The following is a 26,345-nucleotide window of genomic DNA, read 5'->3' on the forward strand; positions in this document are numbered from 1 at the left end:
CTCCCTGCCTGCTCTCTGCCCCTCCTCCCTGCCTGCTCTCTGCCCCTCCTCCCTGCCTGCTCTCTGCCCCTCCTCCCTGCCTGCTCTCTGCCCCTCCCCCCTGCCTGCTCTCTGCCCCTCCCCCCTGCCTGCTCTCTGCCTGCTCTCTGCCCCTCCCCCCTGCCTGCTCTCTGCCCCTCCCCCCTGCCTGCTCTCTGCCCCTCCCCCCTGCCTGCTCTCTGCCCCTGCCTGCTCTCTGCCCCTCCCCCCTGCCTGCTCTCTGCCCCTCCCCCCTGCCTGCTCTCTGCCCCTGCCTGCTCTTTGCCCCTCCCTGCTCTCTGCCCCTGCCTGCTCTTTGCCCCTCCCCCCTGCCTGCTCTCTGCCCCTCGCCCCCCCGCCTGCTGTCTGACCCTCGCCCCCCCGCCTGCTGTCTGACCCTCGCCCCCGCCTGCTCTCTGAAATGATTATTGCTGTGATTGCAGTGTCAGACCTATTGTGCTTGCAGAATAACCATTATTTGAGTATGTTCACGCAGAATTTTTTTTGCAGTCAAAAAGATCTCACTTTAATTACATTTTTTTTTTCTGATTTCAAATTATACTGTGGGCAAATTTGTTATAGATTTTTTTTGTGTGCTAAAGATGCCCCAGGAAATGACATAACTGTCTTTCCATGCTGAAAAAAAAACGGTAAAGTACCGTAAATGCGCAACAGACATGTTTTTTTCATTGAAATCTAGCCAAAGACGTGCAGGGGGCTTGTGTGTGCTCCTTGCCTTTCTGAGGAGTACTTGTAATTCGCCTCTGGGACTTGGCGCACGTATGTGTTGCTGAATGAGATAAGATCTGTTACGACTGCTGTAGATCGAGAGTCTGTACAGCGCTATTGAATATGTTTGCACCAGTAAAGGGAATTAATCAAAATGTTACCATTGCTATAAATTATGCACTTCAAAAATAAACTGTCTATCTAAAAAAAATAAAAATGAGATAATGTAAGACTAGTTAATTGTTTGTTTTTTCTTCTAAGGGATGAGAGTCCTCTAAAGTCTACTTTCCTTCAAAACTTGATTGAAGACAGAACAGAATCAGCCTTATCATACTATGAGTTTCTCCTCCATCTCCAGCAACAAGTGAACAAGTAAAAAAAAAACAAAAAAACATTTGTACAAAGAAAAAGTGAAAATCTATCCCAACAGTATCACATCCAGTGGTCCGGAGCTACACCTGCATCGCTAAGGCTTAGGCCTTATGAAATAAGATACACTGTGATTTCAGAAATAATGAATCTAGTGACTATATATTGGTAAAGATATGTGCAAGCACACAAGCTATTTTCAGTGGTGTATAAAGAAAGATTTCAGACCTGCCTTTGTACCTGGAGACCCCATGAACTGCTGAAAATGTGTTCACTGCCCTTATGCAGGAGCCCACATTGGCACCATACCGCTTCTGCAATAGTCAGGAGGTGACAAGACAATTAAGGAAATAAAGTCCGATCTTACTACAGAAAACAGTTTTTATTTTTCCTATATTTTTTGCTTTTATTTTGCTGCTAGATTTTGAAATTTAATTAGCTGAAATACAAGTTGCTGCTATGACAAACTGCTTTCTACTCACATGTATATGTTTTCATAAATTGGCAGAACTTTACCTGTGTAGAAGATGATTTAATTACAGCGGGTCATAAAGAAGTTTTTTTTTTGTCTGCAGTTTTTTTCCCCCTGTACTTAGTTGCCAGTATTTTGGCATAAAAACATACAGGGATTAACTTGTAATTGGGTAGTAAACCTTCATGTGATGTATGTTATCTAAAATGAGAGCACATTCCACTACGCTGAAAATCTAGAATTGGGAGTCCATTCTTTGGGAATTTCAGCCCAAAATTTCAATCCAGCCTCTTGCATAGTGTGGTATTTTTCTTTCTCTTGGCTCTCATGTTGTCTTGAAGGAAGTGACAAGGTTGGTTGTTTCACATCACAACCAACAAAAAACTGCAGATGGTTAGAAGAGGAGATAGGCGAGGTTCTCTGGAAATGACACTGAGCTCTTGAGTTCTACTTAAACTTCTGGCAAAGTTTGGTAACAGAACATATGCTGTGAATATCAAATTGTTATTTGACAGAGAAGCCATTTGTATTTTAGCAATAGTAAGCACCTACGTTTTGTAAGGTAGGCAATGATCTGTTAAACAATGGCCAAATTTAGTGCTAACAATCACCAATATATATGCAAGCGCATGCCCATTGCTATGATTTTGTTCCTCCTCTAGGACCAAAGTAAGACCTTTTTGTGCATTCTGTGTAATGACTGGTTGTCATGGTTCATAACATTGTGGAAAAGCTATATTTGTGAAGAACTGCTAAAGACCAGAATAGATTTTCTTGTTGAAAATGAACTAAACGTAATCCCTGTATTTAGTGCAGAGGGGTAAACTATATGTGCTTTAATGGGGGGGAGGGTTTCTACATTGAAGATTCTGCACGCTGTCACTATGTTGTAGAAACCGCTGGGACCCTCCATTCCCGGGTGCAGCTCTGTGCTTCCACTGCTGCTCCGGTGATTGTTTAGCGGCTGCAGTCTTCACGTCACGTCCTCCGCTATGTCCCGCTGAGTCCAGTTATTGGCTGCAGCGCTGCTGACCGGGTGCCAGCGCTGCAGCTGGTAATCGCTGGGCTCAGCGGCTTTGCTGATGTGATGTCCGCAGTGGAGACACAGCGCTGTAACCGAGGTGTTGAGCGCCTGCTGTCTCTAATAAACATAGGCACGCCAATGGCACGCAGAATGCTGAATTGGAAAACTCCTTTAACATATGACGTTAAGCAATATATCTGATATAATGAACCACACATGCATTAATATTTTTAACTTTGATAATTTATACTAATGGCACTCATAGCTAGATATTTCGATTATTTCTGCTGTTGCATAATAAGTTCTGAAGACTGTCAAACTTTGTTTTTCTATATTAGTTTATTTGGGATTTTAGCAATGTGAACATGTTAAGGAATGCAAAGCCATTTTGTTGCCCCTACCATCACCCATGTTGTACTTCGGGATTATGGTACTAAATGCGGAAAAAGAAAAAGCCACAATGCTGGAAAATGAACTAAAAATGTAATTCAAATGCTTATTATCACTTGATAAAGAGAAGCTTACACAGAACTGCTACCACTTTGGGAATAGGGGATTCGACTTTGAACTGCAAATTGTCAGAACAAATTAGACGACTTTGTTTAGCAAGGAGTCTTTCTACCGTCCTTGTCATTTTTCTTAATGATTTGGCACAACTTTCTATATTACTGGTTAATTTATTGTTATGTGAAAAGGTAGGAAGAGATTTTGATTTTCAGCGTTTTAATAAAATGCACCTTTTATTCTGAATTTCATGTTAATAAAGTTTTTAAAGATCAAGTTATTACTCTATAGTTGTATGCATATTTAGCCATTATTTAATAGAAGGCTAAGAAACACTCAGCAGGTTGTCTGCCATGGATTTGTAAAATAATTAATCTGATACATAAGCAATTTTATATCTGGTTAGTGATCAACTAAATATTATCCTTTACCCCCAAGGTAGTTTGCACGTTAATGACCCGGCCAATTTTTTCAATACTGACCACTGTCCATTTATGAGGTAATTACTCTGGAACGCTTCAACGGATTCCCCTGATTCTGAGAATGTTTTTCGTAACATATTGTACTTCATGATAGTGGTAACATGTCTTGCATTACTTCATGAAAAAATCGGAAATTTGGCAAAAATTTTGAAAATTTTGCAATTTTCAAACTTTGAGTTCTCAAGCCCTTAAATCAGAGAGATATGTCACACAAAATACACTGCTCAAAAAAATAAAGGGAACACTTAAACGACAGAATATAGCTCCAAGTACAGTACAGACCAAAACTTTGGACACACCTTCTCATTTAAAGATTTTTCTGTATTTTCATGACTATGAAAATTGTACATTCACACTGAAGGCATCAAAACTATGAATGAACACATGTGGAATTATATACTTAACAAAAAACTGTGAAACAACTGAAAATATGTCTTATATTCTAGGTTCTTCAAAGTAGCCACCTTTTGCTTTGATGACTGCTTTGCACTCTTGGCATTCTCTTGATGAGCTTCAAGAGGTAGTCACCGGAAATGGTTTTCACTTCACAGGTGTGCGCTGTCAGGTTTAATAAGTGGGATTTCTTGCCTTATAAATGGGGTTGGGACCATCAGTTGTGTTGTGCAGAAGTCTGGTGGATACACAGCTGATAGTCCTACTGAATAGACTGTTAGCTGCTTTTTTCTTGCCATAATACAAATTCTAAGTAAAGAAAAACGAGTGGCCATCATTACTTTAAGAAATGAAGGTCAGTCAGTCCGAAAAATTGGGAAAACTTTGAAAGTGTCCAAGTTCAGTTGCAAAAACCATCAAGTGCTACAAAGAAACTGGCTCACATGAGGACCGCCCCAGGAAAGGAAGACCAAGAGTCACCTCTGCTTCTGAGGATAAGTTTATCCGAGCCACCAGCCTCAGAAATCGCAGGTTAACAGCTGCTCAGATTAGAGACCAGGTCAATGCCACACAGAGTTCTAGCAGCAGACACATCTCTACAACAACTGTTAAGAGGAGACTTTGTGCAGCCGGCCTTCATGGTAAAATAGCTGCTAGGAAACCACTGCTAAGGACAGGCAACAAGCAGAAGAGACTTGTTTGGGCTAAAGAACACAAGGAATGGACATTAGACCAGTGGAAATCTGTGCTTTGGTCTGATGAGTCCAAATTTGAGATCTTTGGTTCCAACCACCGTGTCTTTGTTCGACGCAGAAAAGGTGAACGGATGGACTGTAAATGCCTGGTTGCCACCGTTAAGCATGGAGGAGGAGGTGTGATGGTGTGGGGGTGCTTTGCTGGTGACACTGTTGGGGATTTATTCAAAATTGAAGGCATACTGAACCAGCATGGCTACCACAGCATCTTGCAGTGACATGTTATTCCATCCGGTTTGCGTTTACTTGGACCATCATTTATTTTTCAACAGGACAATGACCCCAAACACACCTCCAGGCTGTGTAAGGGCTATTTGACCAAAAGGGAGAGTGATGGGGCGCTACGCCAGATGACCTGGCCTCCACAGTCACCAGACCTGAACCCAATCGAGATGGTTTGGGGTGAGCTGGACCGCAGAGTGAAGGCAAAAGGGCCAACAAGTGCTAAGCATCTCTGGGAACTCCTTCAAGATTGTTGGATGACCATTTCCGGTGACTACCTCTTGAAGCTCATCAAGAGAATGCCAAGAGTGTGCAAAGCAGTTATCAAAGCAAAAGGTGGTTACTTTGAAGAACCTAGAATATAAGACATATTTGCAGTTGTTTCACACTTTTTTGTTAAGTATATATAATTCCACATGTGTTAATTCATAGTTTTGATGCCTTTAGTGTGAATGTACAATTTTCATAGTCATGAAAATACAGAAAAATCTTTAAATGAGAAGGTGTCCAAACTTTTGGTCTGTACTGTTTATCAAACTTCTGTGACATCAAACTGTCCACTTAGGAAGCAACACTGATTGACAATCAATTTCACATGCTGTTGTGCAAATGGAATAGACAATAGATGGAAATTATTGGTAATTATCAAGACACCCTCAATAAAGGAGTGGTTCTGCAGATGGACACCACAGACAACATCTCAGGACCAATGCTTTCTGGCTGATGTTTTGGTCACTTTTGAATGTGGGTTGTGCTTTCACACTCGTGGTAGTATGAGACGGACTCTACAACCCACAGAAGTTGCTCATCCAGGATGGCACATCAATGCGAGCTGTGGCAAGAAGGTTTTCTGTGTCTGTCAGCGTAGTGCCCAGAGGCTGGAGGCGCTACCAGGAGACAGGCCAGTACACCAGGAGACGTGGAGGGAGTCGTAGGAGGGCAACAACCCAGCAGCAGGACTGCTACCTCCGCCTTTGCTTTGTGCAAGGAGGAACAGGAGGAGCACTGCCAGAGCCCTGCAAAATGACCTCCAGCAGGCCACAAATGTGCATGTGTCTGCACAAACGGTTATAAACCGACTCCATGAGGGTGGTATGAGAACCCGACGTCCACAGATGGGGGTTCTGCTCACAGCCCAACACCGTGCAGGACGCTTGGCATTTGCCACAGAACACCAGGATTGGCAAAGTCGCCACTGGCGCCCTGTGCTCTTCACAGATGAAAGCAGGTTCACACTGAGCACATGTGACAGACGTGATAGTCTGGAGACGCCGTGGAGAACGATCTGCTGTCTGCAACATCCTTCAGCATGACCGGTTTGGCAGTGGGTCAGTAATGGTGTGGGGTGGCATTTCTTTGGAGGGCCGCACAGCCCTTCATGTGCTTGCCAGAGGTAGCCTGACTGCCATTAGGTACCGAGATGAGATCCTCAGACCCCTTGTGAGACCATATGCTGGTGCGGTTGGCCCTGCGTTCCTCCTAATGCAGGACAATGCCAGACCTCATGTGGCTGCAGTGTGTCAGCAGTTCCTGCAAGATGAAGGCATTGAAGCTATGGACTGGCCCGCCCCTTCCCCAGTCCTGAATCCGATTGAGCACATCTGGGACATCATGTCTCGCTCTATCCACCAACGTCACGTTGCACCACAGACAGTCCAGGAGTTGGTGGATGCTTTAGTCCAGGTCTGGGAGGAGATCCCACAGGAGACCATCCGCAACCTCATCAGGAGCATACCCAGGCGTTGTAAGGAGGTCATACAGGCACGTGGAGGCCATACACACAATACTGAGCCTCATTTTGACTTGTTTTAAGGACATTACATCAAAGTTGGATCAGCCTGTAGTGTGTTTTTCCACTTTAATTTTGGCGGTGACTCCAAATCCAGGCCTCCATTGGTTAATAAATGTGATTTCCATTGATGATTTTTGTGTGATTTTGCTGTCAGCACATTCAACTTTGTACAGAACAAAGTATTCAATGAGAATATTTCATTCATTCAGATCTAGGATGTGTTATTTCAGTGTTCGCTTTATTTTTTTGAGCAGTGTAGTTAATAAATAACATTTTCCACATGTCTACTTTACATCACAATTTTGGAACCAACATTTTTTTTTGTTAGGAAGTTATAAGGGTTAAAAGTTAACCAGCAATTTCTCGTTTTTCCAACAAAATTTACAAAACCATTTTTTTAGGGACCACATCACATTTGAAGTGACTTTGAGGGGCCTTTATGACAGAAAATACCCAAAAGGGACACCATTCTAAAGACTGCACCCCTCAAGGTGCTCAAAACCACATTCAAGAAGTTTATTAACCCTTCAGGTGCTTCACAGGAATTGTTTGAATGTGGAAGAAAACAATGAACACAACTTTTTTCAAAAAATGTTACTTTAGACCCAAATTTTCTTATTTTCACAAGGGTAACAGGAAAAATTGGACCATAAAATGTTATGCAATTTTTCCTGAGCACGCCGATACCCCATATCTGGGGTAAAACAAACTGTTTGGGCACACAGCAGGGCTCGGTAGGGAAGGAGCGCCATTTGACTCTGTAAAATTTGCTGGAATAATTAGCGGGCGCCATGTCGTGTTTGGGGAGCCCCTGATGCGCCTAAACAGTGGAAACCCCCCACAAGTGACCCCATTTTGGAAACTAGACCCCTCAAGGAACTTATCTAGCTGTGTGGTGAGCACCCTGAATCCCCAGGTGCTTCACAGCAGTTTATAACATGGAGCTGTGAAAATAAAAAAAATCTAACTTTTTCCACAAAAATGATGTTTTAGCCCCAATTTTTTTTACATTTTCCCAAGGTTAAGAGGAGAAAATGGACCCCAAAAACTGTTGTGCAATTTCTCCTGTGTACACAGATACCCCATATGTGATGGAAAACTACTGCTTTGGCGCATTACACGGCTTGGCAGGGAAAGAGCACTATGTTGGCTGGGATAGTTTGCGGACACCATGTCACATTTGAAGAGTCGCTGACATGCCGAAACAGCAGAAACCCCCACAAGTGACCACATTTTTTAAACTACACCTCTCAAGGAATTCATTGGGGAGTAGTGAGTATTTTCTAACCCTCAGGTGATACACAAACTTGTATAACATTGGGCTGAGTAAATTAAATATTACCATTTTTTTTCGACTAAAATGTTGCTTTGACCCCAAGTTTGCAATTTTCAAAAGGGGTAATAAGAGAAAATGTTACCCAGCTTCTCTTAAGGACATCAGTACTCCTTAAGTGGTCGAAAACTACTTTTCAGGCACAATGCAAAGCTCATAAGGGAAGGAGCGCCATATTGCAGTGCAGATTTTATTGTGGTTTGCAGGTGACATAACCCACTGGAAGAGCCCCTGAGGTCCCAGAACAGCAGAAACTACCCCCCCCATAAGTAACCCCATTTTACAGACTACACCCCTCAATGAATTCATCTAGGGGTGCAGTGATCAAATTGACATCACATGACATCAATTTATACCATTGAGCAGTGAAGAAAAAATATATTTTTACTACAAAAAAAATAGTTTGCCTCAGATTTCACACAGAGCAATGGGTTACAATGGTGCCGAAATGTGTCAAACAATTTCTTCTAAACATGGCAATACCCCATATGTGGCTGTAGAGTACCGCTTAGCCATACGGCGAGACCTGGGAGGGACGGAGCGGTATTGGTCTCTTGGAGATCAAATTATTGTAGACTAGTTTGCGGACTCCATATACAGAGTCCCTAAGTGCTAGAAGAGCAGAATCTCCCCTCAAATGACCCCATTTTGGAAATTATACCCCTTTTGGAATTTATCTACAGGTGTAGGGACTATTTTGACTTCATGGGTGTTTTCCAGAAACAAGCAGTAGTGGATGTTGCTGAGTCAAAAATGTCAAACTTCCGTTGAAGTGACCAGTACGTTGTAGTGACCAGTACGTTGTGCCCAGTTCATGCTTCTGGAGACATGCACCCATAAATTAGGCGGGCTTTCATCGCTACAGAAATACCAAACATGTGGACCCTAAATGTAGTTTAGGCACTCTGGGGGGCTCAGAAGGGGGGAGGGGCATTTGGTTTTGGGAGCACAGAATCTTCTGAATTTCTTTAGGAGGGCGTGGAGCCATTTAGCTTTTCCGGACGTTTATGCTACCAGTAACGTGGAAGCCCCTTATATTTTCGTTAACAGATGATGGAACTGAGTGGGGACTTGCTTTTTTTGAGGATTGAGTTGGAGCTTTTATTGGGAAAAGTTTACATAACATTTATCAAGTGTTCCATGCTGAGCACTGATATGAGGGTTTCCATCTAAATCTCCAAGTGATGTAATTCAGATGAAACTCCCGCTTGATCCATTCACTATAATGAGGCAGCAGAGTTAAGGCTCCGTCACACATAACGAGATCGCTAGCGAGATCGTTATTACGTCACGGTTTTGGGATCGCTGGAGAGTCGTTTCGTGATTGCTGGGGAGCTGTCAAACATGCAGAACTTCCCAACGATTTCGGCCGCCCCAGCGATCTAACTAACGATCTCGGCGTTCGTTGGGACGCTTTCACACAGCAGCTATTTCAACGATCTACACCTTGATAGGGACTGTACTGTGTCACAAAGGCGTGCATAAAATTACTTTTCCGTGCAAAATCAGGACTCCGTGGAATGAACGGATATCAACAGCCCGGAGAATTCTGCTAGGATCTGCAATCCAGTATGAGGTCAGAAACAAAGGATGGAATCGCTATTCTGTTGCCTTCTTTATGCACGGTGGAAAATGAGAACGCAGTAGCAACCACCAATCGGGGACGAGGGGCGCGGAAAAGTCCAATTTATACACGCCTACGTGTCTCAGTTCTGAATCGCTAATGAGGTCGTTGATAAGGTGTCAAATACAGCGATGCACACTGCCCAGCGGGAGCGCAACGACCCAGGAATGGTCCAGGAAGCTTTGTAACGATCAGCGATCTCACAGCAGGGGCCTGATCGTTGCTACCTGTCAGACATAACGAGATCGCTAGTGAGATCGCTATTGCGTCACAAAAACCGTGACGTATCAATGATCTCGCTAGGGATCTCGTTATGTGTGACTTGGCCTTTACTCTGGACTCCGTCTGGCCTCTGTCTAGCGGTGCCCTTTTTTTTTTTTTTTTTTTTCAGAGGAAAACAAAACTGTGGCCAACCTCACTTTTATGCACGCCTTAAAATAACTGACACCGTAGGATCACAGGCCAGACGGTGTCCAGTGTCTCCATCTGCCTCATTACAGGAAATCTCCCGCCGGGGGTTCTGTCTGAATGACTTATTTCAGATATTTACACATAAACCCTGGTGTAAGCGCTCAGCGTAGAGCGCAGGATAAATGTGAGCAGAGCCTTACTGCGATCTTTGCGAGGCAGAATGAACAAATCAGCAGCAGGTGAAGAATTGTTTTTAATTTTTATTACGCCGTTCCTTGTGCAGTATAAGTGATTAGACAACTTTATTCTTCGGGTCTGTGCGATTACAGCGATACGAGATTTATATTGGGTTTTTATGTTTGGCAGCTGTCACACACTAAAAGACACTTTTTTTTTTTTTTTTTTGCAAACACTAGTTTTTGCATTGCCATATTTTGAGAGCTATAATTTTTCCATATTTCAGCTGACAATCATATGAGGGCTTGTTTTTTTGCAGGACGAGTTGACATTTTTATTGGTACCGTTTTCGGGCACACATTTTTTGATCGCTTTCTATTCCGTTTTTTGGTAGGCAGAATGAACTAAAACCAGCAATTCAGAATTTGTTTTTTGAGTTTTTTTTTTTTTTTTTAATGCTGTTCTGCGTGTGGTAAAAGTGTTAAGGTAGCTTTATTTTTCGGGATAGTGCATTTACAGAGATACTACACTTAAAGTCCGAAAAATACGGTATATAAGACACTTTTTTTTCTCCAAAATTTTGGAGGAAAGTGGGGGGTGCATCTTATTGTCCGAATGTATGGCTGTATATTGTGGCTGTGGGTGGTGGGCGGTGTGGGGGAGCAGCAGTGGTGGAGGAGCGGGCACAGGAGGCAGCAGCCTACGCTGTGCCTGCTATTAAAGTAAATGAATATTCACTGCTCCCCATATCCATTGGCGTGGAGAGCAATGAATATTCTTTTTCCTTAATAGCGCGGCTCCTGCTGCCGCTCTGCGGTCTGTGTGCCCGCTATTAAAGTCCATGAATATTCACTATAACCCACTCCCATGGGTTGTAGTGAATATTCATGGTCTTTAATAGCGGGCGCACAGACCGCCGCCGGCTGCAGGAGCCGCGCTGCTGGTACAGTGTACGTGCTATTAGGGAGAATGAATGGTCACTGCTCCCCAACGCACACAGTCCCGGCATGGGGAGTAGTGACTCTTCCAGCATAGCATCTCACAGTGTGAGGGCGCCGTGCGTGGCTCACACTGTTACACGTGTACACTGTTACATGCTGTGCTGGCAGCAGAGCAGGACGCAGCCCTGGAACACAGGGAAGAAAGGGAAGTAGACATCTTGGTTTTTTTTGTGTGCCAAGCATACCAGAAAGGGGGATGGGGATCAGGGGTGCCATGCACTCCAGGATGGTTGGATCAGGGGTGCCTATAAAACTATTTTATAGAAAAAAGAATTGTTTTTGCATCTTTTTTCTGAGAGCTATAACTTTTTTATTGTTCCACTGATAGAGCCGCATGGCAGCTTTTTTTTTGCGGGACAAGATGTTTGTAGCGCTACCATTTTTATTTCCATTTGGCTTTTTGATCGCGTTTTATTCCACTTTTTGTTTGGCGGTATTATGAAAAAGCATTGTTTTTTGTTCCATTTTTTTTTTTACAGTGTGCACAAAGAGTTAAATAGTGTGACCGTTTTATAGGTCGGGTTGTTCCGGACGTGATACCTAATATGTGCACACTTTTTGTTTTTGCATAAATATATGGATTTATTGGATTAATATATTTTTTTTAATTTTTTTTTTTTTTTTAATAGTTTGAAAACATTTTTAGACTTTTTTTTTTTTTTTTTTTTAAACGTTTTTACTTAGTCCCTGTATGGGACTTCAATTTTTATTTTTCTGATCACTGGTCTCATACAGTGTAACAGACATGTATTGCATTGTACGAGACCTGACAGTTTTACGCTCTCAGATCTCCTGTTAGACTTAGCGGCTGGCTGAGTCTAGCAGGCCACCGTACATGGCAGACCCAGAGGTCGTCATGTGACCTCCGGCTGCCATGACCACGCCAGATCTTCTCACGGGGGCAGTCGGAAAGGTCAGTGGACGACCCCTCTCCCTCTCACCATCTTCTAAATGCCATGCCGCTATCGCTATGAATCACGGCATCTAAAAGATGGCAAAGGGTTAACCTCATTGGGACCTGATCCAATTAGGTCCTGATGATGTTACCTGTCAGAGCTGTCGCTCTGCACAGGAATCACAGCGCTTGCAGGACCCTGGGGGGGTCCTGAGTGCTGCGAGACCGCCGACCGTTCATAAACGTCTGTGCTGCACAGATCCCAGCCAGTGCCGACGTTTATGTACAGTGGGCGGTCGGGAAGCGGTTAAAAAAATGTATTCATTGTCAAACATGTCAGCAGGAAAAACACAATCTGCAGATAATAGCGTTATTAACTTAACCGAACGTGGGGGGAGAAAAAGAACTTTATTCCTCCCGGCAGATTTCCGGTTTCAGTCACAGGGGTGGCGCCGGTGCGGGTTCAGCACTGCTCTGTGTATACAGAGGCGGCTGTAATTGTGCCCCGGTCCTGACTGACACTGTGTTTGGACTCAGCTATCAGGGCCCTGGGTGCAGTTACAGCTGTGCACTGTATTCTGACATCAGTGACTGGCATGGATTTATATGGTGTGACCAACTTATGAGGAGAGTTCTGCTTTCAAATGGTGCATCTATGCTAAAAAAAAAAAAGAATTAAAAAGTAAAAAAACAACCTTATACTCACCTCTCCGGCGGCCCCCGGTTACCTGCCAGCGGCGATCCTCTCTCCTCGGAGGCCTGCTGTGTACTGGCAGGACTTGTGGTGACATCATTTAATCGGCTGACGTCAGCAGTCAGGTCCTTATCAATCGGGAATAGAAGAAGCATGAAAGAGCAGGAGTATTACCTTCATCTTCTAAAAGGAAATACCCCTTTGAAGATAAGGATTTGGAGTCTTGGGACAAAATTCCCAAAGCGGACGGCGCGGAGGCACCATCCTCTAAGAAATCTTATTTGCCATTAGAGGACTCTGGCGTCCTTAGAGATGCTCTGGATAAGAAAGCAGACTCCTCTCTGCGTCATGCATGGGAAGCAGCATCAGCAGGAGGCCTTAAGCCAGCTGTAGCGGGCACCTGTGTAGCCAGATCATTAATGGTCTGGTTACAACAGTTGGAAGATCAGATTAGAGACTGAAAAATTCCTAGGGATAAAATCCTGACTAATTTTCCCCTAATGCAGGCAGCTTCGGCCTTCCTGGCGGAGTCTTAGGCAGACTCGGTCAGACTATCGGCCAGATCAGCAAACCTGTCGAATGCACTAGGTGAGCCTTGTGGCTCAAGGGCTGCCCTGGGGACTTACAATCGAAACATAAGTTATGCTCACTCCCATGCGATGGAAAATTCCTCTTCGGACAAAAATTGGACAATGTGCTCAAAAAGGCAGGCGACAGGAAAAGAGGCTTTCCAGGTTTGTCGGGAGATAAAAGAAAATCTTATTTTTGGAGGAAAAAAATTTAACCGTGGTCGATCGCCGGGTGATAAGAGATGGGACTCCAGGGCTATAAAATAATCAGGTTATATATTTAGGGGGGCCTACCTCCGCCACAGCTAGAAAGTCCTCCCATTGATGCCAGACTGCGGGTAGGGGAAGGCTGTCCCACTTTGTTCCAGCTTGGGAGGCCATCACCTCGAGTCTGTGGGTGCTAAACATAGTAAAGGAGGGCGTAAAGCTACGCTTCCATCAGATCCCTCATCATACCTTCACAATCGTACCTTCACAATCACCCCCAGGAGGAAGTCAGTAGAGGAGCAATTGGCCTTGGAGGCAGAAATTTTAGACTTAATAGAATAACAAGTTGTTCTCGAGGTTCCGGAGGCGCAAAAGGATTTTATTCCCCCCTTTTTCTGATAAAAAAAAACAAATGAGTCCTTAAGGAACATTATCAACCTCAGAAGCCAAAACCAGCTAGTGGAGAACAAGACATTCAAGATTGAATCGGTGAACTCTTCAGTAAAGCTCCTCCACCTCAATTCGTTTATGGCGGTAGTCGATTTGAAGGACGCTTATTACCACATTCCTATCCATCCAGTCTACCAGAAGTACTTAAGGGTGGCATTGTTTATACGAGGGGAACTGAGATACTAACAATACACAGGCCTGCCTTTTGGTCTCTCCGTAGCTACGAGGATATTCACGAAGCTCATTTCAGAAGTGACAGCCTTTCTGCGGATCAGGAACATGGTATTCGTCCCCTACCTAGACCATTTTCTTGTGGTAGGGAAATCAGAGAAGCCACTGTTCCGCTCAGGTGTTAGAGATCACGACACTTTTACAGCAACTAGGTAGGCTGATAAATTTTCAAAAGTCAAGGTTATCCCCCTCAAGGGCTCAGGTCTTTCTGGGTCTAACCCTGGATTCTCAGCTCTAGGCCTGTTTTCTCACGGAAGAGAGAATATGCAAGATAATCAGTTTGGCAACAAGGGACATCAGGGTTCCGGTAATGTCCTTGAGGGAAGCAATGTCACTCCTGGGATCCATGACATCCTGTCTCCTGGCAGTAGCGTGGTCATATGAGACTTCTGCAGTGGGAGGTCTGTCAGCACAGAGATCCTTCAATGGATATTTAGAAAGAAAATTAGTTCTTTCCTGAGAGACTGTAGCCTTCTCCCCCATGTTCAAGGTCACCACGTTCAGGTCCGACAACCGGACAACAGTGGCATATATAAACCACCAGGTGGGCACGAGGTCTCGCTCCCTTATGGTAGTGGCAAACAATATCCTACAGCTGGGAGAACAGAATTTCCCATCCCTCAGTGCACTACACATAAGGGGGTGGAGAATACAAAAGCAGACTTTCTGAGCCGCCATACATTAAGCCAGGGGGAGTGGGCTCTGAGTCCGGTAGTTTTTCAGCAAATTGTCCAACTATGGGGTTACCAGACATAGATCTGTTTGCCCGCAAGGCCAACAGGAAGGGGGAGAGATTCTGCTCCCTACACCTGTCAGAAGATCCTTATGCGGTAGATGCCCTCCATATTCCGTGGAGGTTCAGGAAGGCTTATGCGTTTCCCCCAATAGTGATGATTCCAGCGGTGGTGAGGAAGGTACGGGAGGATCAAGCAAGAATAATTCTGATAGCTCCCTTCTGGCCAAAGAGACCTTGGATTTCCCTGCTCCGGCTAATGTCGATATCAGACCCCTGGATCAGGCCGGACCTTCTCAGTCAGGGGCCAGTTTTCCACATGCAGACCTTACACCTTGCAGCATGGAATTTGAAAGGTCGTTATTGACTGGTAAGGGGTTTTCCCCGGCCGTAGTTTCCACTCTCCTACGCAGTAGAAGGCCTATAACAACAAAGATTTATGGTAGGATTTGGGGGAAGTTCCTGGATTTTCTTAAAACCCCTTTGTCAGATATATCGCCTGTTAAGGAGATCCTGGAGTTCCTTCAGAGAGGATACGAATTTGGGTTAGCTACGGGAACACTTAAGGTTCATGTATTGGCATCAGGAGCACTGTATAATTGTAACTTACGCGGAAACAGATGGGTTTCTAGGTTTATTAGATCCTGTGCTAGGGCCAGACTAGTCCGAACCCCTAGAATTCCTCCCTGGGACCTAAATTTAGTCTTGAAAGCTCTCTCTGACGAACCGTTTGAACCCCTGATCTCTCCAAAATTACTCACCATTAAAACTATTCTTTTGGTGGCTTTGACATCACCCCGTAGGGTGAGCGACCAGCAGGCTCTTTCGGTTAATCCTCCTTCCACCCAGATTTACGATGACAGGATTGTCCTACGCCCAGACCCGGCATATCTCCCTAAAGTTGTGTCCAGATTTCACTGTAACCAAGAGATGGTGTTGCCCTCTTTTTGCAGTAATCCTAAAAACCCGGGAGAATCTAAGTTTCATAATTTAGATGTTAGAAGGTCCTTATTACAGTACATAGACGTGACTAAGCAATGGAGAAAGGATCATTCCCTGTTTTTAACCTTCCAGGGGAATAGGAAAGGTCACGGCATGTCAAAGAGTACAATTGCCAGGTGGCTTAGGGAGGCCATCAGTTTAGCCTACATATCTGCGGGAGTTCCAGCCCTGGTCGGTATCAAAGCCCACTCCACCAGGGCCGTGGCAACCTCCTGGGCAGAGAGCGCGGAGGTCTCCATCGACCAGATATGTAAAGCCTCTACTTGGTCTGCACCTTCCACCTTTTATAGGCACTATAGATTGGACCTGTCCTCCTCTGCTAACCTCACCTTTGGGAGAAGGGTACTTCAGGCGGTAGTCCCTCCCTAGGGTGCTTTGCATTCTCCAAAATTCTCTCAAGGTGTGCTGTCATGGGTGAAGGGGAAACACCAAGGTTACTTACCGGTAGCTGTTTTTTCCAGAACCCATGACAGCACCCGTATTCCCCTCCCCGTTTTCTCACGCCTTGGATGTGCACTAGTTGGGTGCTTTGTGTGTGTTGTAGGTGTTGGTTATATGCCTAACATTTGTCTGGAGGTCCTCTCAATGCTCTGTAATCAACTGAAGCAAGGGAGAGGTGCCGCCCTTTTATTTCAGACGGTTTCCTGTCCTTGATGGGGCGGATCCAAGTAACCTTGGTGTTTTATACAGGTGACTATGTAAGACAGCTGTCTTTAATGCAGGTAAGGAGTTGATTAGGAGCGTCTAAATGGTCTGTAGGAGCCAGAACTCATAATGGTTTGTAGGGAATCAAAAACGTATTTTTCACTACAAAATGAAAAAAAATTTATCTAATTCATACAATGTGATTTTTTTTTGGGGGATATTCTATATCTCAATGTTAAAATTAACCTACCCTTAAAATTATAGACTGTTCATGTCTTTGTCAGTGTGTATGTGTGTGTGTATATGTACAGTACAGACCAAAAGTTTGGACACACCTTCTCATTTAAAGATTTTTCTGTATTTTCATGACTTTGAAAATTGTGCATTCACACTGAAGGCATCAAAACTATGAATTAACACATGTGGAATTATATATTTATAATAATAATTATAGTTATGAAATGTCCTATAAATGTCTGTCCTATTCCTGATCTAAGGGTCTAGACTTTTAGATGAATCTGTGCTACAGTAAATTTATCACTTACACATGAGCCATGTATGAGGGAGTCGGAGGTTTGGCTTACAGACTCCACAGCCCTGCTATTTACCAATGTGAACTATGTCATGTCCTGTAAATTATGTGGGCAAATAAGGAGACCTTGCACTGTGAGCAAAACGTTATGGAAGGACACAGACCGTGGATTCTCAGGCTTCTGACCCACAGCAGCTCCTGAAAGCCCAGGCGTGAGCCAGCGGAGAGAACACGTACTAAACTCACCATGCGTAAACCATTACTAACCACAAGATGGCGGTACTTCTGGCTTGTGTTATTACGTCATTAGAGGGCGCCGCTACCTTCTGCGTCGATGTGAGCAGCTTATTGTGTGTTCAGTACTGCAGGAGGCGGCGAGTGATTGACGCTTCACTGACACAATATGGCGACTCCAGCGACCACTGAAGACCCCGGTACCGACGTGACAATGACTGCATCACAAAGGAGAGCTGAGATCCGGCGACGGAAGCTGATGAATAACTCGGAGGAGAGGATGAACAGGATAATGGGCATCCACAAGCCGGCCAGCAGCGGTGCGAGCCTTGTAGTGGGGGTGTACGGTACAGAGGGTGGGAGGGAAGGGCTGAGCAGCACTGCGGTGTGAGCCTTGTAGTGGGGGGCAGGGCTGAGCAGCACTGCGGTGTGAGCCTTGTAGTGGGGTGCACGGTACAGAGGGGGCAGGCAGGGCTGAGCAGCACTGCGGTGTGAGCCTTGTAGTGGGGTGCACGGTACAGAGGGGGCAGGCAGGGCTGAGCAGCACTGCGGTGTGAGCCTTGTAGTGGGGTGCACGGTACAGATAGGGCAAGCAGGGCTGAGCAGCACTGCGGTGTAAGCCTTGTAGTGGGGTGCACGATACAGAGGGGGCAGGCAGGTCTGAGCAGCACTGCGGTGTGAGCCTTTGGTGGGGGGGCAGGGCTGAGCCGCACTGCGGTGTGAGCCTTGTAGTGGGGTGCACGGTACAGATAGGGCAAGCAGGGCTGAGCAGCACTGCGGTGTAAGCCTTGTAGTGGGGTGCACGATACAGAGGGGGCAGGCAGGTCTGAGCAGCACTGCGGTGTGAGCCTTTGGTGGGGGGGCAGGGCTGAGCAGCACTGCGGTGTGAGCCTTGTAGTGGGGGGCAGGGCTGAGCAGCACTGTGGTGTGAGCCTTGTAGCGGGGTGCACGGTACAGAGAGGGCAGGCAGGGCTGAGCAGCACTGCGGTGTGAGCCTTGTAGTGGGGTGCACGGTACAGAGGGGGCAGGCAGGGCTGAGCAGCACTGCGGTGTGAGCCTTGTAGTGGGGTGCACGGTACAGAGGGGGCAGGCAGGGCTGAGCAGCACTGCGGTGTGAGCCTTGTAGTGGGGTGCACGGTACAGAGGGGGCAAGCAGGGCTGAGCAGCACTGCGGTGTGAGCCTTGTAGTGGGGTGCACGGTACAGATAGGGCAAGCAGGACTGAGCAGCACTGCGGTGTGAGCCTTGTAGTGGGGTGCACGATACAGAGGGGGCAGGCAGGTCTGAGCAGCACTGCGGTGTGAGCCTTTGGTGGGGGGGCAGGGCTGAGCAGCACTGCGGTGTGAGCCTTGTAGCGGGGTGCACGGTACAGAGGGGGCAGGCAGGGCTGAGCAGCACTGCGGTGTGAGCCTTGTAGTGGGGTGCACGGTACAGAGGGGGCAGGCAGGGCTGAGCAGCACTGCGGTGTGAGCCTTGTAGTGGGGTGCACGGTACAGAGGGGGCAGGCAGGGCTGAGCAGCACTGCGGTGTGAGCCTTGTAGTGGGGTGCACGGTACAGATAGGGCAAGCAGGGCTGAGCAGCACTGCGGTGTGAGCCTTTGGTGGGGGGGCAGGGCTGAGCAGCACTGCGGTGTGAGCCTTGTAGTGGGGTGCACGGTACAGAGGGGGCAGGCAGGGCTGAGCAGCACTGCGGTGTGAGCCTTGTAGTGGGGTGTACACTATGGGGGGGGGGGGGGTGGCAGGGCTGAGCAGCACTGTCGTGTGAGCCTTGTAGTGGGGTGTACTGTACAGGGGGGGGGGGTAGGGCTGAGCAGCACTACAATGTGAGCCTTGTAGTGGGGTGCACTGTACAGAGGGGGCAGGCAGGTCTGAGCAGCACTGCGGTGTGAGCCTTGTAGCGGGGTGCACGGTACAGAGGGGGCAGGCAGGGCTGAGCAGCACTGCGGTGTGAGCCTTGTAGTGGGGTGCACGGTACAGAGGGGGCAGGCAGGGCTGAGCAGCACTGCGGTGTGAACCTTTAGTGGGGGGCAGGGCTGAGCAGCACTGCGGTGTGAGCCTTGTGGGGTGCGCGGTACAGAGGGGGGGGGGGCATGGCTGAGCAGCACTGCGGTGTGAGCCTTGTAGTGGGGTGCACGGTACAGAGGGGGCAGGCAGGGCTGAGCAGCACTGCGGTGTGAGCCTTGTAGTGGGGTACACGGTACAGAGGGGGCAGGCAGGGCTGAGCAGCACTGCGGTGTGAGCCTTGTAGTGGGGTGCACGGTACAGAGGGGGCAGGCAGGGCTTAGCAGCACTGCGGTGTGAGCCTTGTAGTGGGGTGCACGGTACAGAGGGGGCAGGCAGGTCTGAGCAGCACTGCGGTGTGAGCCTTTGGTGGGGGGGCAGGGCTGAGCAGCACTGCGGTGTGAGCCTTGTAGCGGGGTGCACGGTACAGAGGGGGCAGGCAGGGCTGAGCAGCACTGTGGTGTGAGCCTTGTAGTGGGGGGCAGGGCTGAGCAGCACTGTGGTGTGAGCCTTGTAGCGGGGTGCACGGTACAGAGAGGGCAGGCAGGTCTGAGCAGCACTGCGGTGTGAGCCTTGTAGCGGGGTGCACGGTACAGAGGGGGCAGGCAGGGCTGAGCAGCACTGCGGTGTGAGCCTTGTAGTGGGGTGCACGGTACAGAGGGGGCAGGCAGGGCTGAGCAGCACTGCGGTGTGAACCTTTAGTGGGGGGCAGGGCTGAGCAGCACTGTGGTGTGAGCCTTGTAGTGGGGTGCACGGTACAGAGGGGGGGGGCAGGGCTGAGCAGCACTGCGGTGTGAGCCTTGTAGTGGGGTGCACGGTACAGAGGGGGCAGGCAGGGCTGAGCAGCACTGCGGTGTGAGCCTTGTAGTGGGGTACACGGTACAGAGGGGGCAGGCAGGGCTGAGCAGCACTGCGGTGTGAGCCTTGTAGTGGGGTGCACGGTACAGAGGGGGCAGGCAGGGCTTAGCAGCACTGCGGTGTGAGCCTTGTAGTGGGGTGCACGGTACAGAGGGGGCAGGCAGGTCTGAGCAGCACTGCGGTGTGAGCCTTTGGTGGGGGGGCAGGGCTGAGCAGCACTGCGGTGTGAGCCTTGTAGCGGGGTGCACGGTACAGAGGGGGCAGGCAGGGCTGAGCAGCACTGCGGTGTGAGCCTTGTAGTGGGGTGCACGGTACAGAGGGGGCAGGCAGGGCTGAGCAGCACTGCGGTGTGAACCTTTAGTGGGGGGCAGGGCTGAGCAGCACTGCGGTGTGAGCCTTGTGGGGTGCGCGGTACAGAGGGGGGGGGCATGGCTGAGCAGCACTGCGGTGTGAGCCTTGTAGTGGGGTGCACGGTACAGAGGGGGCAGGCAGGGCTGAGCAGCACTGCGGTGTGAGCCTTGTAGTGGGGTACACGGTACAGAGGGGGCAGGCAGGGCTGAGCAGCACTGCGGTGTGAGCCTTGTAGTGGGGTGCACGGTACAGAGGGGGCAGGCAGGGCTTAGCAGCACTGCGGTGTGAGCCTTGTAGTGGGGTGCACGGTACAGAGGGGGCAGGCAGGTCTGAGCAGCACTGCGGTGTGAGCCTTTGGTGGGGGGGCAGGGCTGAGCAGCACTGCGGTGTGAGCCTTGTAGCGGGGTGCACGGTACAGAGGGGGCAGGCAGGGCTGAGCAGCACTGTGGTGTGAGCCTTGTAGTGGGGGGCAGGGCTGAGCAGCACTGTGGTGTGAGCCTTGTAGCGGGGTGCACGGTACAGAGAGGGCAGGCAGGTCTGAGCAGCACTGCGGTGTGAGCCTTGTAGCGGGGTGCACGGTACAGAGGGGGCAGGCAGGGCTGAGCAGCACTGCGGTGTGAGCCTTGTAGTGGGGTGCACGGTACAGAGGGGGCAGGCAGGGCTGAGCAGCACTGCGGTGTGAACCTTTAGTGGGGGGCAGGGCTGAGCAGCACTGCGGTGTGAGCCTTGTAGTGGGGTGCACGGTACAGAGGGGGGGGGCAGGGCTGAGCAGCACTGCGGTGTGAGCCTTGTAGTGGGGTGCACGGTACAGAGGGGGCAGGCAGGGCTGAGCAGCACTGCGGTGTGAGCCTTGTAGTGGGGTACACGGTACAGAGGGGGCAGGCAGGGCTGAGCAGCACTGCGGTGTGAGCCTTGTAGTGGGGTGCACGGTACAGAGGGGGCAGGCAGGGCTTAGCAGCACTGCGGTGTGAGCCTTGTAGTGGGGTGCACGGTACAGAGGGGGCAGGCAGGTCTGAGCAGCACTGCGGTGTGAGCCTTTGGTGGGGGGGCAGGGCTGAGCAGCACTGCGGTGTGAGCCTTGTAGCGGGGTGCACGGTACAGAGGGGGCAGGCAGGGCTGAGCAGCACTGCGGTGTGAGCCTTGTAGTGGGGTACACGGTACAGAGGGGGCAGGCAGGGCTGAGCAGCACTGCGGTGTGAGCCTTGTAGTGGGGTGCACGGTACAGAGGGGGCAGGCAGGTCTGAGCAGCACTGCGGTGTGAGCCTTGTAGCGGGGTGCACGGTACAGAGGGGGCAGGCAGGGCTGAGCAGCACTGCGGTGTGAGCCTTGTAGTGGGGTGCACGGTACAGAGGGGGCAGGCAGGGCTGAGCAGCACTGCGGTGTGAACCTTTAGTGGGGGGCAGGGCTGAGCAGCACTGCGGTATGAGGCTTGTAGTGGGGTGCACAATATAGAGGGGGCGGCAGGGCTAAGCAGCACTGTGGTGTGAGCCTTTAGTGGGGTGCACGGTACAGAGGGGGCAGGCAGGGCTGAGCAGCACTGCGGTGTGAGCCTTGTAGTGGGGGGCAGAGCTGAGCAGCATTGTGGTGTGAGCCTTGTAGTGGGGTGCACGGTAAAGAGAGGGCAGGCAGGGCTGAGCAGCACTGCGGTGTGAGCCTTGTAGTGGGGTGCACGGTACAGAGAGGGCAGGCAGGGCTGAGCAGCACTGCGGTGTGAGCCTTGTAGTGGGGGGCAGAGCTGAGCAGCATTGTGGTGTGAGCCTTGTAGTGGGGTGCACGGTACAGAGAGGGCAGGCAGGGCTGAGCAGCACTGCGGTGTGAGCCTTGTAGTGGGGTGCACGGTACAGATAGGGCAAGCAGGGCTGAGCAGCACTGCGGTGTGAGCCTTGTAGTGGGGTGAACGGTACAGAGGGGGCAGGCAGGTCTGAGCAGCACTGCGGTGTGAGCCTTTGGTGGGGGGGCAGGGCTGAGCAGTACTGCGGTGTGAGCCTTGTAGCGGGGTGCACGGTACAGAGGGGGCAGGCAGGGCTGAGCAGCACTGTGGTGTGAGCCTTGTAGTGGGGTGCACGGTACAGAGGGGGCAAGCAGGTCTGAGCAGCACTGCGGTGTGAGCCTTTAGTGGGGTGCACGGTAAAGATAGGGCAAGCAGGTCTGAGCAGCACTGCGGTGTGAGCCTTTGGTGGGGGGGCAGGGCTGAGCAGCACTGCGGTGTGAGCCTTGTAGCGGGGTGCACGATACAGAGGGGGCAGGCAGGTCTGAGCAGCACTGCGGTGTGAGCCTTTAGTGGGGGGGCAGGGCTGAGCAGCACTGTGGTGCCTTCCATGGTGCTGATCTAGGGCTTCACTCGCTTCCTGACTGAGGGCACTGTTAGGTTACACAGGAGCCATGTTTAGCATTGAAGTCTGACTATATAGAAATGATGGGGTAATTGTTCAGTATGTGCACATCTAGTCTGGGCATCCAGATCATAGCCATCAGGTATAATAGATCACAGGATTGGGGTCCTGTGTACCCCATATGAATAGAGCTGAGTCAAGCTCTTGTCCCTGCCTGCAGTGCTGACTCAGCCGCGCGCTATACGTGGTGATCGCCGTCCCATAGATTCTGAAGGGGTGGCAGTGATCTGCCTGAATTCATGGGAGCCCTGTTCTTGTGCACAGGCCCTTAGTGTACATGTGTTTTCACAAAACCTGAAGTATTTTCTAGTACCAGCAAAGTGATTAAGGATCCTGGAGTCTCATACACATGTTGCTTTTTTCTGACTTGCAGATTTGGTGCAGATATAAATCTGGAGAATGTCAATTCTTTTAGCATTTTTGCTGCAGATTTCACCCATATTAATGAATGGGGAAAAATCTGCTGCAAACCCGCACCTCTTTTATGCTGTGTTTTTATTGCCAAGTGATGAAGGAATGTCTGCACCAAATACTTAACGTGTGCACATGCCCTTAGGGTACGTGCAGCCGTTTCACAATTTTGCTGCAGAAAAATCTGCTGCAAATACTAATTTGTTTGGCAGGAAAAACGCAGCAGAAAATAAAAGCATTTCTGGTGCGTTTTTTTTATGCATTTTTTCCCCATTTAAACTGTGGGTGAAATCTGCAGCAAAAGCGCAGAAAGAATTGACACTGCAGATTTAAGGCTAAGTTCCCACAATCAGTTTTTTACGCTGTGTGTTTTCGAAAAAAATTCAAGTAACCTATATTAATAGGGGCAGAAAATCTGAAACAGAAATGCAGTTTTGTCATGTTTTTTTCTGTGCAGACTTAGTCACAAAACCTGGAGGATATTGATCGGATATTGTCCTAAATTATATTGGTGAAGTTATTATTTATAAACTTAGATATATTTTATGTGATATACCAACACAAAGTAGCTAGTATTTGTGAAGTGTAAAGGAAATGATACATTGTGTTCTAATTATTTATAAATATAAATCTGAAAATTGTGACTGGATGCTATTGGTCACTCCGGATTTTGTTTAGGCATATCAGACTACAAATGCCCATCACAATTTTCAGGTTTATATTTTTTAAAATAATTAGAACACGATGTATCATTTCGGTTGCACTTCACAAATTCTTGCTTACTTACTGTTGCTATATGACATAAAATCCCAATAAAATGTTTTTAAGTTTGTGGGTGTAATGTGAAAACATGTGGAAAAGTTCCCAGGGTATGAATACTTTTTCAAGGCGCTGTAAATGTGTGTATATGTATTTGTAGGAGTGTTTGTATATGAGTTTGTTTTTTATTTATAATAATTTTACGGTAAAAGTGACCTGGCATTATGATTCTACAGGTCAGTACGATTATGCAGATACCAAACATGTATAGTTTTTATTTTAAGCGGGAAAAAAATTTCACTTGTCGCCGTTTTCCAAGAGCCCGTAATGTTTTCAATTTTCGGCATATGGGGCTGTATGAGGGCTTGTTTTTTGTTTTTTTCTGTGCCCAGAATCAATGTTTTTATTGCCATCACCTTGGGGTAGATACAATGCTTTAATAGCTTGTCATTTTATTTTTTTTGTGTTGTTGCGGTGGCCAGAAAAACGTAATTCTGGCGTTTTGATTGTTTTTCTCGTTACCGATTAATTTATTTTATATTTTGATAGATCAGACTTTTACGAACACAGTGATACCAAATGTTTGCTTTTTTATTTCTTAAATTTTAAAGGGGGAAAAGAGGGTGATTTGAACTATATATAGATATACATATCTATAATTTTTTTTTTCATATTTTTTAAAACTCTTGTTTTCACTGTCTTAAGAGACTTTAACCTCCGATCACCTGATCGCTTGTGCTATATACAGCAGTGCCACAGCATTACATAAGACTGGTGCATGTCAGTAACACAGCTCCTGCTTCTATATGGAGAACCCACTGTAGTAAAATACCAACACTCCGTATGAGATTTTTCTATTTCGCACCCACATGCTATGAAGAAAATTTGTAGAGGAAATTGTCCAGCTCTGTGGATTTGTCATCTGCAGCATGTCCATTTACATTGTGTATTTCCACCATGGATTTCACTTTTTATTATGCAGAGCATGAAATCAGTGTTACACCGGCAGCATTTCCACAGCAGGACCGCCGAACACAGATGCAGAAGAGGAGAAAACACAGTATGTTGGCATGGGTCCGTATGGAGCTTTATGCTGGCACTCTGCAACACTGGCAAGGGGCAGTACATACAGTGAGTACGGAAAGTATTGAGACCCCTTTAAATGTTTCACTCTTTGTTTCATTGCAGCCATTTGGTAAATTCTAAAAAGTTCATTTTTTTCTCATTAAAGTACACTCTGCACCCCATTTTGACTGAAAAAAAACAGAAATGTAGACATTTTTGCAAATTCTTTAAAAAAGAAAAACTGAAATATGACATGGTCATAATTATTCAGACCCTTTGCTCAGACACTCATATTTAAGTCACATGCTGTCCATTTCCTTGTGATCCTCCTTGAGATGGTTCTACTCCTTCATTGGAGTCCACCTGTGTTTAATTAAACTGATAGGACTTGATTTGGAAAGGCACACACCAGTCTATAGAAGAGCTCACAGTGCATGTCAGACCAAATGAGAATTATGAGCTCAAAGAAACTGCCCAAGGAGCTCAGAGACAGAATTGTGGCAAGACACAGATCTGGCCAAGGTTACAAAAGAATTTCTGCATTTCTCAAGGTTCCTAAGAGTACATTGGCCTCCATAATCCTTAAATGGAAGAAGTTTAGGACCACCAGAAGTCTTCCTAGACCTGGCCATACACCCAAACTGAGCAATCGAAGAAGAGCCTTGGTGAGAGAGGTAAAGAAGAACCCCAAGATCACTGTGGCTGAGCTCCAGAGATGCAGTAGGGCGATGGGAGAAAGTTCCACAAAGTCAACTATCACTGCAGCCCTCCACCAGTCAGGACTTTATGGCAGAGTGGCCTGACAGAAGCCTCTCCTCAGTGCAAGACATATGAAAACCCACATAAAGTTTGCTCAAAAACACATGAAGGACTCCCAGACTATGAGAAATAAGATTCCCTGGTCTGATGGGACAAAGATAGAATTACCACCAAAAAGTTGTAAGTGGTATGTGTGGAGAAAACCAGGCACTGCTCATCACCTGTCCAATACAATCCCAACAGTGAAACAT

At 47.7% G+C, this 26,345-nt stretch overlaps 3 protein-coding genes across 3 annotated transcripts in view; 2 read left to right on the plus strand and 1 right to left on the minus strand.

The window, feature by feature from the left end:
* The window catches only part of SEC24A (SEC24 homolog A, COPII coat complex component), a 58,535-nt gene extending 56,800 nt beyond the window's left edge, over positions 1–1,735 (plus strand). Inside the window, exon 23 of the mRNA XM_073649604.1 lies at positions 1,009–1,735. Within this exon, the coding sequence (XP_073505705.1) occupies positions 1,009–1,123 (115 nt within the window). The 3' untranslated portion in view covers positions 1,124–1,735. The remainder of the gene's footprint in view (positions 1–1,008) is intronic.
* Positions 1–26,345, minus strand: part of LOC141164413 (A-type potassium channel modulatory protein KCNIP1) — an 858,918-nt gene that overhangs the window by 9,438 nt on the left and 823,135 nt on the right. The window lies entirely within an intron of this gene.
* The window catches only part of CAMLG (calcium modulating ligand), a 40,283-nt gene continuing 31,483 nt past the window's right edge, over positions 17,546–26,345 (plus strand). Inside the window, exon 1 of the mRNA XM_073649603.1 lies at positions 17,546–17,818. Within this exon, the coding sequence (XP_073505704.1) occupies positions 17,668–17,818 (151 nt within the window). The 5' untranslated portion in view covers positions 17,546–17,667. The remainder of the gene's footprint in view (positions 17,819–26,345) is intronic.

The sequence above is a fragment of the Phyllobates terribilis genome, unplaced genomic scaffold (genome assembly GCF_046119375.1).
Source record: "Phyllobates terribilis strain yellow unplaced genomic scaffold, ASM4611937v1 Scaffold_10__3_contigs__length_209671492, whole genome shotgun sequence".
NCBI lineage: Eukaryota > Metazoa > Chordata > Amphibia > Anura > Dendrobatidae > Phyllobates > Phyllobates terribilis.